Genomic DNA, 15,770 nt, shown 5'->3' on the forward strand with positions numbered 1-15,770 from the left:
ATTGGGACGAACCAAGTACGGAATACATCATGGATCAATATCATCAATCCCACGGTGCCCTGGCGGGCTTTATGGATTCAATGCAACAAGATTCGAACATGTCAGCCTACTCCATGTTCGGGGCACAACAATATCCTGAGAACTTGGCGTTCTGGCATGATCCATCCGCTGCTCCGCCGGCGATGACTATTCCCGCGCCGTACAAGCAGCCAACTTTGCTTCATCCTCTGCCAGATCAGAAGAAGCACAAGCGCACCCGAAGTGGTTGCTTTACCTGTCGTTCGCGCCGCATTAAATGTGATGAGTCTCGTCCAGTTTGCGAACGATGTCGGAAAGGTAGTCGCGACTGCGTCTACCCGACCCCCGCGGTTGGATCTTCCAAGACTGGCGCCCGTACCTCGGCAAAGACCCGGGCTGGTCGTCCGCATTCTCAGGGAAGTGATTCTTCTGGTAAATTAGGGACTGAGGAGATCAGTCCTTTGGAACCTATTCTTGATGAAGATGAACCCGACAGTGCCGCTGGTCAGGCTTCCAGGCCTTCACCATCAAGCAGTACAGGGCAATCATCTCGGCCTGATCTGCACAGGTCGCAGAGTGGACAGTCGTTGCGAAAACGCAGCTTGAAGACTGTCTCTGAGGCTGGCTCGTTTAGTATGGAACCTGGAAGTTCGCCTTCTACCGAGTCTTCACGGTTTGAGTCGGTGAGTGTGCGATCGGCCAGTGTTACCCAGACTACCACGGATATGCTCAATTCAGCTCGCGTGTCCGAAGATCTGCGGTTCTATCTCAATTTTCACCAGGATTTCATCACGCCTGGCCATTTCTTCTTGAGGAGAGGAAGTATGGTCTTCGTTCAGCACAGTATCATCGAGCTGGCTTTACAGTATGAACCTTTGCTATATGCTCTGGTGGGCTTTGCTGCATATCACCATACCTTGCAGAGCTCGGGAGGAAAACTTTACACCTTTCTCAAATATTATAATAAAGCGCTGGTGCTCTTAAGAAAGTCTCTTAGTTCTGGTGAGGAACATACAGAGGCAACCTTGTGCACTGTTCTGGTCTTGACAACTTTCGAGGTATGTGATTATTACTCGCGTCTCCCTGAACATATGAATCTATTTGAAGCTCTTACTGATTTTGGCTGGAATCTATAGGAATACACTGGAGATTGGCTAAATTTAATCGATCATCACCAAGCAGCTCACGCATTAATGCGGGAACTTCTCACACCCGACTCTTCCAACCTGAACGAATTACACACCAATATCTTCCTCTGGTATGCGCGGTTTGACGTGGTTGCGGGAATTCTGGCCGGGACAGAGGCAATTCTCGGTCGAGATTGGTATCTTGCAAAGGAACAGTACGATGCAGAACAAGCATCTCTCTACCCCGAGGATGCACGTAAGCAGCTCGAATTGGTTGCTTCCATTAACCGGCGCTTTGGTTTGGATATGGCCTCGCTTTACGCAAAGCTGTCTCAAGGACTGATTGCATTCGAGGACTTTGCTGTGCAGAACGAGCTTCTCGGACAAACGATTGAACGAGCAAAGAATATTATGAGGTCATTCGATGATTGCGAATACACCGTTCGCTCATATCCAGACCAGCAGCCTTTGACGGAAGAAGATATTGTGGATCCCTATGTCCCGGGTCGTATCCATGAAGGACCTTTGTGGGATGCGAACTACATTTGGATTGATCTTCTTTCTACCGAATTGATGTACAAGTACCAGACAATGCTGGCACTGAGACAACCTCTTCTCCCCGAGTTAACCGCACTAGCCTGGGAACAAGCTCAGCTCATGGAGACGATCAATCGCTGGCCGAAGAAACCAAACGGAGCTTGCATCGGGTTCAAAAACAGCATCGGAATCACCAGCATGTTCCTTCCCAGAGATACCAATAATGAGATGTGGTGTCGGCGCAGGATCGCGCAGATGGAACAAACAGGGTATGTCCAAGCTGTGACAATAATAATTCTAATTCATCTTCAATTCGAAGTATGGCCCAGCTAACTGATTTTTCCAACTAGTTACATACTCCAACCTAAATTCCGTGAAGTGCTCTCCGCCGTCTGGCAAGACCCCGAACTCATGAACTGGTGGCTTCCAAACAACGAAGGCTGCTCCGATCTTGTCCACGAAATCCGCACCATGACCGATGACCGCCAGAAACAGCCCCGCGACGACTTCCGCTCCAGTGTACGCGATATGAAATCAATGTTTTGGAAATTGAATGTCAACGATGAGGGAGACGAGCTCAGTCCTGGAAGCAGTCAAGGGGGGTTTCTCCTGAGCTAAGGATCAGCTAGCTACTGCTCTTTTCGGAGCTAGCAGTGGCCTGATCAAATCAGTTGAGCCTAGTCAACCCAGTGATGAGTCTGATGACGTGTTGCATTCACAACCTTGGAAGCCAACTACGACTGAGGCCTGAGAGTCTTCAAGGCCACGTCATAGCTTGACCATTTTGGTTAAACCTCGGCTTTTGGTGGATCCTTGCTCTGCTGATCTGAGGATTCTGAGCTAGATCCTTGCCCCCTGTGGAGTCTTGCTTGCTTCTTTTTTTCGGAGCTGAAGGAAACCCCTGTGGCAAAACCAAGTCGGATCGATCGGGTCAATCAGGATCTATCACATTGCCTACATTCTCAGTGGGCAATGCCCCTGACTATCGAATCGAATCGATCACTGGACGTGATACGATTATTACGAATCCCAGAGACAGATATTCATGTCAACCATCACAGTTGCGACTCAATGCGTACTGTACTCAAGTCATCTCACCCTCTGCATCCTCCAACTTCTCGTCCCTATCAACCTCACTTTTCCCCCTACCCTTTTCTTGTATACCCATCATTTGATACCAATTCCTGCACCTCTCTATCCTAATCCCTTTACCATTTCTGTTCGATTTTGTCGTCACAACGACGTTTCCTCACTCATGACTTGATGTACACTTACCATATATACCCGGTTGTCCAGACATTTCATTGTTGGGTATTAACTTAACAGACCCAGACATCGCATCTGACCTTTTCCAAGGTCATACTATACATTATCTTACTCTCTTCTTTTCAATTTTCTGATCTATTGACCTACTATTTTCTTATCCGAACTACCCACTGGCATGTGGGATGGACAAAAAGTGCGGGCTTCAAGTTCAAGTTATGATGAATCGTAGACATACTTCAATATTAAGAGTCACAAAGATTGATGTTCAATACTAGCACTTTGAACTACGATATCCAAATATGCAAAGAAATTCATACTACAAGTAGATACGAGGCTCGTCCAAGATTTGAAATTTAAATTGATGATGATATTCATAACGAGAATGACCACTGGCAGCCATCAATTGGGTTTATCATCAGGGCTACAACCAGCCTTCCAAGGAATCTCTCCAGCGTTTATGACGGTCTCCAATCCGCCTGCTAACTCACCACCACCAACACCAAAAATTTCTCCATCGACATCTCCACCCCACGGCAAAGCATCGACATCCACTTCCCAGCCCAGCAAGCACCGAAGAATCACACCAGCACCAGCCTTGCTCATCACAACGTTCATCTCCTTGCATCGTTCATCACAAACACATTCCACACAGCCTTGAGGGGAGAGACAAGCACAAGCATCGATGCGTGCAACAGCTCGTCGAAGAAGTAGCCCAATGAATTCAAAAGCCTTACTAGCGATACCCGATCCACAGGCTCCGCCCTTTGCATCGTAGAAAGTAAGTCGAGCAGGTCGTTGACGGGCAGGTGGTTGAAGGAGTTTTTGGAGCTCTTTTCTCTCTGATGCAGAGGTTTCATTTGCGAATCGGAGGGAGCGACCGAGTTCTTTTTTAGCGACTTTGCATTCTGTACGGACGTCACCGGGGGAGGAGATGACGAATGAAGGAAGAAGGGAGAGGACGGCATGTTCTGCGGCGTGGATTGCAGCTGCAATGTTTAGTCTATGAGACTTAAGGATGTCCATTGCTTGTGATGGAACATCGAGCCACATGCCCTTTGTGAGGATGTCAATGGGTGGGTTATCAACAGCCACGGCGTCGAGGACTCGACCACGTTTATCGATTTTGAAGAATCCGTACACGACGGCGTGGATCTGAACGGATCCAAAGAATGCACGACAAGGTGATGGATCATTACTGACAGGACGCATGCTTTCTGTTTCGATGGGGTCGATATCGGTGAAATCGCGTTGCATGGTGTTCCAATCAACGTGGACACGGGTTACGCGGGCGAGGAACTTTTCTGTATTAAGTTCTTGGACAAGGTATGTTTGGCCTTGATGGAGGAAGATACCGCCCTCGTAAATGGTAAAAAAAGCACGAGAAGCCTCAACTTCTTCGAGGACGGCATTGCGGTTATTGGTTGTGTCGATGACAGCGAAATGGTGTTCTTCGGTATCGCGAATGGCGACACAGCGGGAAGGATGTGGACGGAATCGGTCGTGACAATGGTAGAAGCCCATAGTGTCTTTTATGAGGCGGGTTGCTGTGACGGCGTACAATTGTGCACCAAAGTAGATGTGGTCTTCGTCTGGGCGGATGGGCATTTCAAACGCGGCACACTGGATATGGCCTTCAAAGATGAGTTCATTAGAAAGGTCAATCTGTAGCTCGCAGTTGGGTCGAGTGAAGATTTCTTCGGGATTTTGCATGTAATGCTGATCAGTCGGGTACCTGTCCCCGACTAACACTGATAAAGAGTCCTTGTTACGTCGTCCGGCGCGGCCACTTTGTTGACGAAGATTGGAGATGGAGTATGGAAACCCCAGAGTAATGACTGCATCCAAGGAGCCAATATCAACGCCCAATTCAAGGGCATTCGTCGCCACGATTCCCATCAATTTTCCTTCAAACATCTCCTTCTCTATCTGACGGCGGTCCTGAGGGCTATACCCGCCTCGGTATCCCATGACCATATTGCCAATTTCAGCTCGTTCAAGAGCCTTGAACTCATTCCGCACAGCTTGAAGAAGAATCTCACAAAGCTTCCTGATTCTGCAGAAAGCAATTACCCGCACACCTCGTAAGACTAGCTGGCAAAATAAACGGGCAGTCTCGGCAACGCTATCAGCGCGCCCGGAGGATGGGTCTGCAGGATCCTTGAATGGTGTGTTCCAGCAGACGAATTCTTTGCGACCTGATGGAGACCCGTCGAAATCTATCAGCTTCACGTCTTGTACACCGAAAACTGACTTCATGTGCGTTTCTGGATTCGCAACAGTGGCGGAGCAAGAGATGAATTTGACATGTTGATTGCCTACAGCAGCACAGATTCTGCGAAGTCGTCGCATCACAAATGCAACATGGGATCCGAAAAGACCGTTGTAGACGTGTAGCTCGTCAACGACGACGAATTTCAAGTTTTTCAAAAACGTGCGCCAGGCACTTTCTTGGGGTAGGATTGTGATATGCAACATGTCTGGATTGGTGAAAATGATTCGTGCTTCATCCCGAATAAGATTCCGGCTAGTCATAGGCGTGTCACCGTCGAAGGTCTCGACCATTGTGTTTTGAAGACCATTCATGTATTGTAGAAGATCCATCATACTGCGTCTTTGATCTTGTGCCAAGGCTTTAGTGGGAAAGATGTACATGCCTCTGCTGTCGGGGTCTTTTTCCAGTTCGTGAAGCATAGGAATTTGGTAGATGAGTGATTTGCCAGAGCTCGTTGAGGTAGAGACGATGACATTATGACCGTCATAGAGATGATTGATTGCTTCCGCTTGATGAGAATAAAGCTGGGTGATGCCTTTCGTGTTGTAAAGAGCATTGACAAGATCTTGCGACAGTTGGAACGTCAAATCTCCGTAGACAGGAGCTTGGGCATCAAATACTCGGTGGCCCTCTGGGACAATCTGGGCATGATACCATTCCATCTCTCGAATCTCTGCAATGATTTCTGCAATAGACTTGCGCTCTTTTGGAATGGTGGCTGGGGCCTTTGACACGGCGGGGGTAGTAATGCCACTGCCCGGAGGTGTAGGGATAAACGTGTCTTTCTCTTGTTCCAATACAAGTACCGGGTCAATGGCTTGGTCTTCACACCGAATCAGAAAAGCATTAATAGCATCAGAGAATTTTGAATTGCGTTTCTCAATTAGCTTCAGCATCTGTTTCTGGCTGTAGACTGGCATTTTCAGATCTTCGTCCTTCATTCGACGCACAGGGTTGACCGGTTCACCCGTCTTGGGGTGCAGAACCTCCCGTTTGAGATCTCCATCAAGAAATTCGAACAACAGTACATCTCTGTTAACTTCGAGGCTGTTATTTTCGTTGACGCTACCACTGTTGAGATCATCTGCAGTCCAAAAACCTTGTCGATGTTTGAAGTCCTCGCCAGAATCTTTGTCGCCAACAGTCATGACCTCGAGTCTTGCTTCATCGACATATTCGAAACGCACTGCCCGTGGAACCAAGACTTTGACTCTTGCGATATCCTCAATGGTAAGCTCTTGACCTTGACCAAGCTGCGCCTGCACAGCCTTCTTGATATTATCAAAAGTAGTTGCGAAGTGTTTCCTCGTGGAACAGAAAGTGTAGACCAGATTGAGGGCGCGGTGGGTCTGAGCCAGACGTTTTAATGTATCTGGCCAAGGTGTGCTAGGCGTTCTCTTTTTCGGGGCTTTTGATTTGGACTTCGTGGAGCTGACTGTGGCTGAGCCAGGTTTCTTTCTTTTGTTTTGACCATCGCCTAACTTCTGTTGTTCGATTTCGGGGTTGCTTTGGTGGATCTCCGTGGAGGTGGATTCAGCCGTTTCTAAAGACGCGTTCGGGGCCGGGGCCAGGTCCGAGGCGGGGCTAAGGGTCCGTCTATTATTGTCATGAATTTGCTTTCGCTTGAGAGGATTGTGATGTTCGATGGGTGAGTTGTTTGTCATATCGAGACCCCATTGTAATATTAAAGCCTTTGCAGTGAGAAGAGGTAATGAAGAGATAAATTTGGAAGAGGCGCGGAACCTGGAAATTCCGAATCGAAGACACGAGGTCACGTGTTACATGCAGCTGGGCGGATGCTTTTCGATTTGATAGCACAAGCTCCAAGTTCTTCGCAATCCACTCTCCAACTATGTAGCTTTATGTCTTGTCAACATATACCCAACCGCGAGATCAACAAGAAACAACTTCCAGCCTAAGCGTCAATCCAGAGAACATCGCCGAGGGGACATGACTTGATTGGAAGGTAACATAGCTCATTGGAGTGGGTCATGTTTTTTACTTCACCGGAGAAGAAGAAATCCGGGGAAGGAGAAATGTAGGCGCTGCACATGCGGACATCTGTATTTGAGATACCATGGCGAAGTGCTCGATCCATCAAATCCTTCATGGCTTCAAGTGGACTAAAACGTCATGGTAATGAAGAGAGGCCCAAACGATAATAATGGATTGGCTTAGTGGTGCGGATCGAGCTCAAGTTGTTGGGAGGCGGGATTCAGTGTCTGGGAATGAGGCACAACCATTCAAACGGTCAATTCTTTTTTTTGCAAGCATTTGAATTGTAGCCGCTGCTCTGGTGAGATCAGATATACCAGTGAGAACTTGGAATATGTCTAGTAAAGATGGACTGCTCAACGCCAAAACAAGACGCCCCGAGAAAAAGAGAGCATCTAATAGACATAAAAGAAGAGGAATAAAAATGAAATGGAATTAAAGAAAAAAAGACAGAAAAAAACCACCGGCGTCGCTCACGTCATAGAGATACAGGAATGCAATGGTTGGATTGAAAAACTCATTCGAGAACTTCCAGGGCACAAGCGACTGGAATAAAAGTAAGGGTAGAGGGATTGACATATTTCATGTCACGGGTTCTCTTAGATATCTTCGTAAGTTTCTTTCATTTCCTGTCCTAGGCAGATGTTGACGTGTTTGCTGAAGTGGTGGATGGATCCGCCAGTAGATCGTCAATGACATCGTAGAGATCAACAGCAGTTGCCTCGCTTTGAGTGCGAAGCAACAGTGGTACAGTGCGTCCTTCCTCAGTGCCTGCGAGCAAAATTTGCTTGCTAGCTGGGGCAGAATTATCGGGGCCTCCATAGTTCATGCCCTTGAAGATCGGGCTGTTCAGGATAACTCGTCCGGCGCCATCAGCACGCATGATCATACGGCCAGCTTCGTTACCGTCGGCAGTCTGGCGAACGTTGATCTTGAAAGTTCCGATACCACGCTCCTTCCACTCTTTGTTTGAGAAATGGAACAGCTTAGCTTTGCAGGTGAACACGGTCTCCTCTTGTTCCTCGCCAGTTTCGACGGTCTGTTCGTAAAAGCGTTCATCAGTTTTGGCGGCTTCAAATGTGCTTGAACCGTCCTCATCCCCATCCCCATCGCTTTCATCGTCATCGGAGTCGTCGGCGCCAAGGGGCTTGGCCTTTGTTTCGCCGAAGGTGGGCGGAGCATTGTTTGATGCAAAGCTGGTTAGACCGGGCTTGGCCGCAGCAGCGAACCCACCACTGAATCCTGCAAATCCACCTCCCATGCCACCAAATCCAGAAGTTGCAGGGGCAGAGGCAAAGCTGTTAGATCCAGCGGGAGCAGACATGAAGACTGAAGGCTTAGATGCTGCTGGTGGACAGAAAGGAGAGTTAACAGAGGCTGCATATGAGGCAAAGCTAGAGTCAGCGAACGGAGAAGGCGAGGTAGTTTTAGACACGAAATTTGACTCTTGGGTGTTCCCTAGTGAGGCGAAGGGTGAGGCGCCGACTGCCTTTCCGAAAGCACTTGAGGCAAATCCATTATCGGCTTTGGGCTCTGGCTCCTGTGAATTATCGCGGTGTCTCTTCTTTTCGGGCTCTCCGTCAGTCGTTGACTTAATACCAGCGGTGTCACTTGGAGGTTCCCGTGCTGAAGGCTTTATTGTGTCGAATTTCTTGGAACCGTCTTCAAGTTGCTCAAGACTTCTCTTCTTATTCAGGCTCTGAGTGCTTTCGTCGCTCGCGTGCATGGTGGTATCGGGGATTTCGTTGGCGGTCGATGTTTCGGGATCCTGTAAATTCTTGTTGGCCTTTGTTTCACGACAATAACGTGCCCACAAGTCGGCGTATGCCCCCGCTGGTGTCATCTTTTCCTCCCGGTGGTCCCAGATCAAGTCACTGCGGCTACAGCCACTAGGAGTACTGGTAGTACTGGGAGTACTGGGAGTGACCCAGGAATCAGCGTCGCCGGAATCATCGTCGCCGGACTCCTCGTCGCCGAACTCGTCTTCATTGGGCCCGGCCTCTTCTTCGTCGTCTTCGTCGCCTTCGTCGCCTTCGTCGCCACCATCGCTGGGGCTTGCCGGAGCCATTGATGAACTCGGCATCCCCTCCAGATATTCACGGACGTATTCAAATGAATCGTCGCGGGGGGTGGCTGGAGCCAGTGACGAACTCGGCAGCCCCTCCAGATATTCGCGAACGAAATCAAATGAATTGTCGCTGGTGAACTCTTGGACGGTGGGTGAGCTCGGAAGCCCTTCCAGAACTTCATGCACGGAATCAAATGACGATTCCGATGCGCCACGGCCCGTCGCTTCCTCGGCCGCCGGTTGCAGACTGCCAGAGCGGCTGGCGCTACGAGAGCGTTCAACGTCAACCTTGTAAAGTTGACGTCGAATACTCTCGTAGACGTCAGCCCAATCGGCGTCGCTGTTGGCATCGGCCTCGCGCTTGTCAGGACGGCCGGTACGTCCAGCGCGTTTGGCGACTCTGTTGGCCTTTTTGCTTCGCCAGCTTTCGATGATAGAGGCGATTTCCTTGTCCATCTCGGACTTCCAGTCTTGGGATAGACAGTCTTCTTCGAAGTCCAGAATAGGATGAGGATCGCGTACACTTGGCACAGCTGATGCGGGAGAAGATCGAGGGGACGTGGGAGAAGATTGAAGGGTCTTATCGGCCATTTCCAGGGGGGGCCAAAACGGGGAAAGAAACGTTGTCACTCACATTCTCTGATTTTGCGCCGGCAGATGCGTCCTTCATGGTGGTAGCTTCGATATTGCTTTCGTCCTGTGGCGTGCCCTCGCGAGATCGCTTTCGGGGAGCCTCACCATTCTCGTCGGGGTTAGCTTGGTCGTCGCGGGACTCGTCAAAGGAACGCTTTCGGCCATTTTCTTTGGTAGCGGTGGTGAGAGGGGTGGATTGAATGGAGGTTTGTTTGAGTTGCTGGCGGACGGGACGCTCGCCGCCGTCGTTGTCGGATAGCGGGGACTGGGCTTCTTCGCGCACTGGGTCAAAACACATGATGTTAGTCCTGTCAAATTTAAGCCCCAAAGAATAATTCAGAGCACGTAGTGGGGATCCCAGAATCGCGTAATGAAGATGCGGGGGAGAACGCATAGCCACCAAAGACCCAATGAGCAGTGACTCCGCCGGATCCTCCGAACCAGCGGTTAGACTGGGTTGCCGCGTTCTTCACAGCTCCCAGACGCCAGCAAGTAAAGGTTGTACGAAGGAGGTGGCCAAAATAGTGCGCCAAAGGTAGAAAGACTTTACTTACCATCACTCGCAGGAACAGGTTCGTTGGTTGAAGCCATGGCGCACAGGTCCTCGAATGCCGAGGGACTTGAGGTTGGGCTTCGAAGTTGTTTTGGTGAGTACCTGCTGTGAGGCAAGGTACGCAAGGTTGAAAGATGTGTTAAAGGTAAGAAAAGGAAGAAAGCAAAGGTGATCCAGACCGCTAAAGCAGGGAGGAAAGTGAAAGTTGCAACCTTGGAATGAGGTGGGGGGGAAAAGAGAGAGAAGAGTTGGGGAGACGGCGAGGATTAAAATACTTGGGAGAGTCCTGGTCACCGCTCCGCCCCGCACAGTGAATGAGCAATAGCCTACTACTATGAAGTGAATGATCGTTACCTAGTGAATTATATATTTATTAGAAGCTACCCTACACACGACTATTACTTACTTTGGTCGATATATGACACCAGTGAATGAGGTAAAGTTGAGAGAAGTCAATCGAATACTCTTTTGGGATAACAAACCTCACATTATCACCTTGACAGTGTCACTCAAGCCATTCAATGACTGGTTATAGCTTTGCAATTTTTCTATTTGGACATGACAAGAATTGAGTCCATCTAGATATAATCTATTGGTGCTCAACTTATCACTTAGAAAAGCGAATTCGAGCTTGAAGTGAAAGAAAGTAGGGGTGTTTACGTCCACCTCCGTACCCATGGATGGGTATCAGACTAGTAGGTAGTAAACAATACAAAACATCCAGATGTCTCCAAGCTGGAAGAATTTGATGGCTGTTATAGCATGTCGTGGTTTAAGCAGAAGGGTTATAGATCACTTTACTTCATGCTCTACTACTATACCACATACATACTTCCAAGATTCAGGTTAAATGTTTTGTTGATCTTATAGTAATATCAAACGATGCCTCAGGCTCCACAACACCTCCAGGGCTCTTCTTCATCTTCTTGCTTCCAATGCACTCATTTTCGTCAGATTATGACCCTACATGTCAAGTTGTAATTCCACCGGGCTTCTTTCAAAATTTGGACATGTAGATCTGACGTTCAAGTTCGATTTGGGGTTTGTCTTATGAATGATGGCTCTGGGTGAAGTAGATTTACTAGCCGAAACGTGCATGCTATTCTTTGTATGGAGTTCGGCCCACATGGATAGTGCATAGTGCATGCCTAATTGTTAAATATGACGTTCTTCAGTAGTCGAGAATCTTACGCTGAAAAGAGAGAGAAGAAATGAGAAGTATACATGATTGCGCGGCAATATCGTATTTGACTTTTCTAGTCCAGTTGAGTGTAAAACTCCTCATAGTGCCCAGGTAAAGTCCATTCTTGATCATGAAAAGAGAATAGCTCTGCCCCTAGCTAATGAAACAGAGACATCCAATCGAAATGTAAAACACAAATAGAGGGTATACGGCAATGCCAACTCGGTTTCGCAAAACACCCGAGCCTCCCAAGATACTCACTCCTGCTGCTAATGACCAAGCCACAAGAACAAGATAGACGGGTATTCTGGCAATTGTAGGCAGACCCACAGCGCTAAGGAGAGCAGCGATGACCAATGGGAACAGAGTGTAACCGATAATGCAAATTGACTGGAAAAAGGAGCTGAAGATCGAGTTAGAGCGTTAGCACAGCACACCGCACCAGAGATCGGGGAGTAGAATGGGGATTTGAGTCAGAACAAAACGTACATTTTACCACCAAGAAGCTTAATTTGGAGAGTCACAGCTGCTTCTCCCATCCAAACAATGCAGAAAACGCCCGAGAAAACAACCGATGCTTGGTCTCCCTTCGCGACAGACAGGAATAAACTCAGCACCAAGCAAAAGATCAAAGGACCCCTAGAAAAGGAAAAAAATCACAGTTAGATACCGAACCGGCCATTGGAGAAGAAGCCAAGTTCATGACATACCAAAGATCCCAGTCGCGAAGCCCATCGCTCATCCCACCCTGTAGAACAACATCGGCATCCGGCCAGCGTCCAACGATCCCGCGCAGGTTATGACCGAATCCAGAAACCTCACCCCTCTCAGCAGCGCCACCAATTCCACCACCACCGCGTTGCATCATTCCTCCGAGCAGATATTTGGGCCACAAGACCTGACGCATCTTCTCCCAGACGGCGACCAGGTCGCGAGACAAGGTAGCCCAGACGCTCTCATCGATGGTATTCTGCGTCGCGCGACGGTCTTCACCGGGAATAGAGGAGGTCAGATAATTTCCGTAGCCAGATCGACCGCCACCTCGTGCGCTGGAGTCGTTTTCAATGTTGCCTCGGAGAGGGGCTGTATCGGATGTCTCGTGCAGGGGGTCATCGGCTTCGATAGCTAAGAGAGCACGATGAGATCAGTATAAGCTTGACGCATTTAATTTGACAGATAATCCATCTCATTTGGATATAAAGAAGCGCTCACCATCCTCGGCATCGATCAGGTCATCATCCAGGAGTGATTCGTCGTCATGCAGGTCGCCATGCGAGTGGCCATATTGCACGCTTGTCATTTTTGATTGCACGGAATGTGATTCCTGGGTTGAAAGATTATGCGATTGACAGAAGAAGTACTGAAGGATTACCAGCTCCTTGACTCCAGGTCACCAGTTGTTTGGGGGGAATATGTATGAAGTGTATCAGTGTTGATGGACCAGCTGTCCCGGAAAGGCTAGAGTGGCATTACGTGGTCCCGTGTCGAAATGTCACACAGCGGTAAAATAACGTAATATTACCATGGGTTCTGCTTTTATTTGTGTTTTGAATTGTATTGCGGTGTTTATCTCCATCCATACCTAGCTTCGTCTTCTCTTACCTAGGTAGTCTGCGCAGTTTGACACTTATCCTTTGACTATTGTTGTATATTATCTAGAAACCTTGAAATTTACCTTTCGCAATACTTTGAAAAGCCTGTAGTGTTTGATTTATTTTATATCGATCAACGATGACAAGAACAGCACAAACACAAGTGTTTCCCCAATGTGGAGTATCTTCGGGCCCATATCTCCTTGAGCTACTCAGCTTCTTCCGGTTCAACATAGGGTGGATCCTCTTGGTACACATCGTACTTGTACTTGGTACCTGGGTGATCGTCACGCAGCTCATTCTGTCCTTTGCCATATATTTTCTCTCGGGCAGTGAGAGGTTCATCATCAGCTGCCTCAGCCTCAGGGTACAGACCACGCTTCCTTAGTTCCGGAATCACCAGATCAATGAGGTCCTCAAAAGTACCTGGCGTGGTGACATAACCGATATTGAAACCATCGAGATCTGCTTCACGAATCCATCGCTCCATCTCGTCTGCGACAGTTTGTGGGCTACCAATCGCCACGGGTCCAAGGCCACCGATCGCAGCCTTTTCTGCGACTATACGTGGAGTCCAGCGAGGAACGTCCTTACTCGTTTTGAGTAACGAGTCAAGGAGACTAGTCACTTTCCCAGCTTCCAACGAGTCGGCTGTCGTGAGCTCTTGGTCTAGAGGAATCTTGGAGATATCGATGCCTGTCCAGCCACTGAAAAGAACCAACCCTCCAATTATAGAGGCGTATTTCTTCAATTCCTCATACTTCTCCTGGGCCTCTTCGTCTGTTCGTCCCACGATGGGCGTGAAGGTGCCGAAGAATTTAATCGACTGCGGATCACGACCCAGTTCAGCCGCTTGTTTTCGGATCTTCTCAATTTTGGGCCGCAGAATCTCAGGCGAATGAGACGACACGAAAATTGCTTCTGCGTGGGTCGACGCGAAAACGGCGCCTGCAGGGGATGTGCCTGCTTGAAAGAGAAAGGGAGTTCGCTGCGGAGATGGATCGACGATGTGTCGCGTATTCAACGAGAAGTATTTTCCCTTGTGATTGATTTGGCGAACCTTGTCCGGGTCGACATAGGAGTCTGTCTCCGGGTTAGGTGAAAGCGCATCAGGTGCCCAGGAGCTCTCCCAAAGTCTGCTCAAATGGATATGGTTAGCGCTCATTGCTTGATTTTGCTGTTTTGTTCGGTTCCTTACTTGTAGAGAACCCTCAAGTATTCGTCGGCCTGGCGATATCGCTCATCATGTTCGATAGGGCTTTCAAGACCAATAGCCTTGAAAGCAGCTTTCTTGTATGATGTGACAATGTTCCAGCCGATTCGACCATTCGTCAAGTGATCCAATGTGGAAAATCGCTTGGCCAGCAAGAATGGCTGCTCGAATGAAGTCGATGCTGTGATGCCGAAAGCGAGATTCTTTGTCACAGCTGCCATTGCAGAAATGGGCTAAAAAGGTTAGATTCTGACATATGATTATTATTATGCGGTTTTGCTCACAATAGTGGGATCCGTCATCGGCCATTGAGCAGCTCGCCGGATACATTCATCGGCGTGGCCTTGGTAAGTATCATGCGCCCCAGTTGTATCTGCTAAGAACAGTGCATTGATGCCACCGCGTTCAAGGAGCTTTGCCAGGTCGATCCAATAGTCGAGCTTCCGCTTTGTAGCTGATCTGTCTTTGGGATTCTAAGTCAGGTTAGCCAAGAACATATGATCACTAATGATAAACATCAGACCTTCCATTGACCAGGAGATAGATGTCCCACTGTCGACATGTCGAAAGCATTCAACAAAATTTGTTTCTTGGGAGTATTGGCAGAGCCATTAGTTATACTTGTGTCACCCATGATTTCTCAGAGATGATCAAATCTATCGATCAATCTTCAAATTTTTCCGAGCTGCGAAATCTCAACTCGAAGCTTTCCTAAAAAAAAACAATCTTGAGTGAAGATAGACAGCTACTCTCTAGTAAACAGCTTGTCGGGCCATACTAAAGGCTTTCACAAAATTCCCCTCAATCCCCGCACCACTGTTCATTTGACATTGCACATCCCATGCGCATCTCGCGCAATCACCCAGAATACCCCAAAGGGTATTATCGGAGCAGTGCCGAAAATGATGACATCCGGAGTGGATTCTTGAACGAGGACAAGGGTGGATCAGTCGACAATATATGAAAATATCCGCAATCATCCATCTCCCCAGATCTCGTATCTTCAAGTTCTTCATCTCAACCCGATGTCTCATGAATTAAATTTTATCGGGACTTTAGAAGTCCAGCCAACTTGAAACACACAAAAATTCTATATGGGTATTTCACCATTGAGGAGGCGGTGGCGTGACTCGACTGCACCCATTTTTCAACATCCCCTTAAATGCCGATAGAGTAAATAATACTGGTGTTATCAATCTTATCAATAACTGCTGAGAAAGACACATGCGTTTGTTTTCTCAGGCTGGCAGAGTATATAGCAAATAAAGTGAGAATTGAAAAAAAGGACCTGAGGCAATGACTCGGACTCCGAA

The 15,770-nt window shown here is 48.3% G+C and overlaps 6 protein-coding genes across 6 annotated transcripts; 1 reads left to right on the top strand and 5 right to left on the bottom strand.

Moving 5' to 3' along the window:
• Positions 1 to 29: 29 nt before the first annotated feature.
• On the top strand, positions 30 to 2,300 carry N7483_003374 (Zn(II)2Cys6 transcription factor; the record flags this gene model as incomplete). The annotated part of the gene is made up of 3 exons (XM_057086811.1): positions 30 to 1,076; positions 1,155 to 1,951; positions 2,033 to 2,300. 3 exons carry the CDS (start codon positions 30 to 32, stop codon positions 2,298 to 2,300), a joined length of 2,112 nt encoding a protein of 703 aa, XP_056946640.1.
• A 1,047-nt stretch (positions 2,301 to 3,347) lies between these two features.
• Positions 3,348 to 6,884, bottom strand: N7483_003375 (ATP-dependent 3'-5' DNA helicase; the record flags this gene model as incomplete). Its single annotated transcript, XM_057086812.1, has 1 exon — positions 3,348 to 6,884. One exon carries the CDS (start codon positions 6,882 to 6,884, stop codon positions 3,348 to 3,350), a length of 3,537 nt encoding a protein of 1,178 aa, XP_056946641.1.
• Positions 6,885 to 7,849: 965 nt separating this feature from the next.
• Positions 7,850 to 9,739, bottom strand: N7483_003376 (uncharacterized protein; the record flags this gene model as incomplete). The annotated part of the gene is made up of 1 exon (XM_057086813.1): positions 7,850 to 9,739. The coding sequence occupies one exon, from the start codon at positions 9,737 to 9,739 to the stop codon at positions 7,850 to 7,852; it is 1,890 nt and encodes a 629-aa protein (XP_056946642.1).
• A 124-nt stretch (positions 9,740 to 9,863) lies between these two features.
• On the bottom strand, positions 9,864 to 10,214 carry N7483_003377 (uncharacterized protein; the record flags this gene model as incomplete). The annotated part of the gene is made up of 1 exon (XM_057086814.1): positions 9,864 to 10,214. The coding sequence occupies one exon, from the start codon at positions 10,212 to 10,214 to the stop codon at positions 9,864 to 9,866; it is 351 nt and encodes a 116-aa protein (XP_056946643.1).
• A 1,591-nt stretch (positions 10,215 to 11,805) lies between these two features.
• On the bottom strand, positions 11,806 to 12,952 carry N7483_003378 (Yip1 domain protein; the record flags this gene model as incomplete). Its single annotated transcript, XM_057086815.1, has 4 exons — positions 11,806 to 12,055; positions 12,142 to 12,291; positions 12,363 to 12,777; positions 12,865 to 12,952. The coding sequence occupies 4 exons, from the start codon at positions 12,950 to 12,952 to the stop codon at positions 11,806 to 11,808; spliced, it is 903 nt and encodes a 300-aa protein (XP_056946644.1).
• Positions 12,953 to 13,452: 500 nt separating this feature from the next.
• N7483_003379 (xenobiotic compound monooxygenase, DszA family) lies at positions 13,453 to 15,091 on the bottom strand (the record flags this gene model as incomplete). Its single annotated transcript, XM_057086816.1, has 4 exons — positions 13,453 to 14,380; positions 14,443 to 14,690; positions 14,742 to 14,930; positions 14,981 to 15,091. 4 exons carry the CDS (start codon positions 15,089 to 15,091, stop codon positions 13,453 to 13,455), a joined length of 1,476 nt encoding a protein of 491 aa, XP_056946645.1.
• Positions 15,092 to 15,770: the final 679 nt, after the last annotated feature.

Source organism: Penicillium malachiteum (assembly GCF_028827825.1).
Source record: "Penicillium malachiteum strain IBT 17515 chromosome Unknown utg000002l:1.0-8849297.0:1.0-8852440.0, whole genome shotgun sequence".
Classification (NCBI taxonomy): domain Eukaryota; kingdom Fungi; phylum Ascomycota; class Eurotiomycetes; order Eurotiales; family Aspergillaceae; genus Penicillium; species Penicillium malachiteum.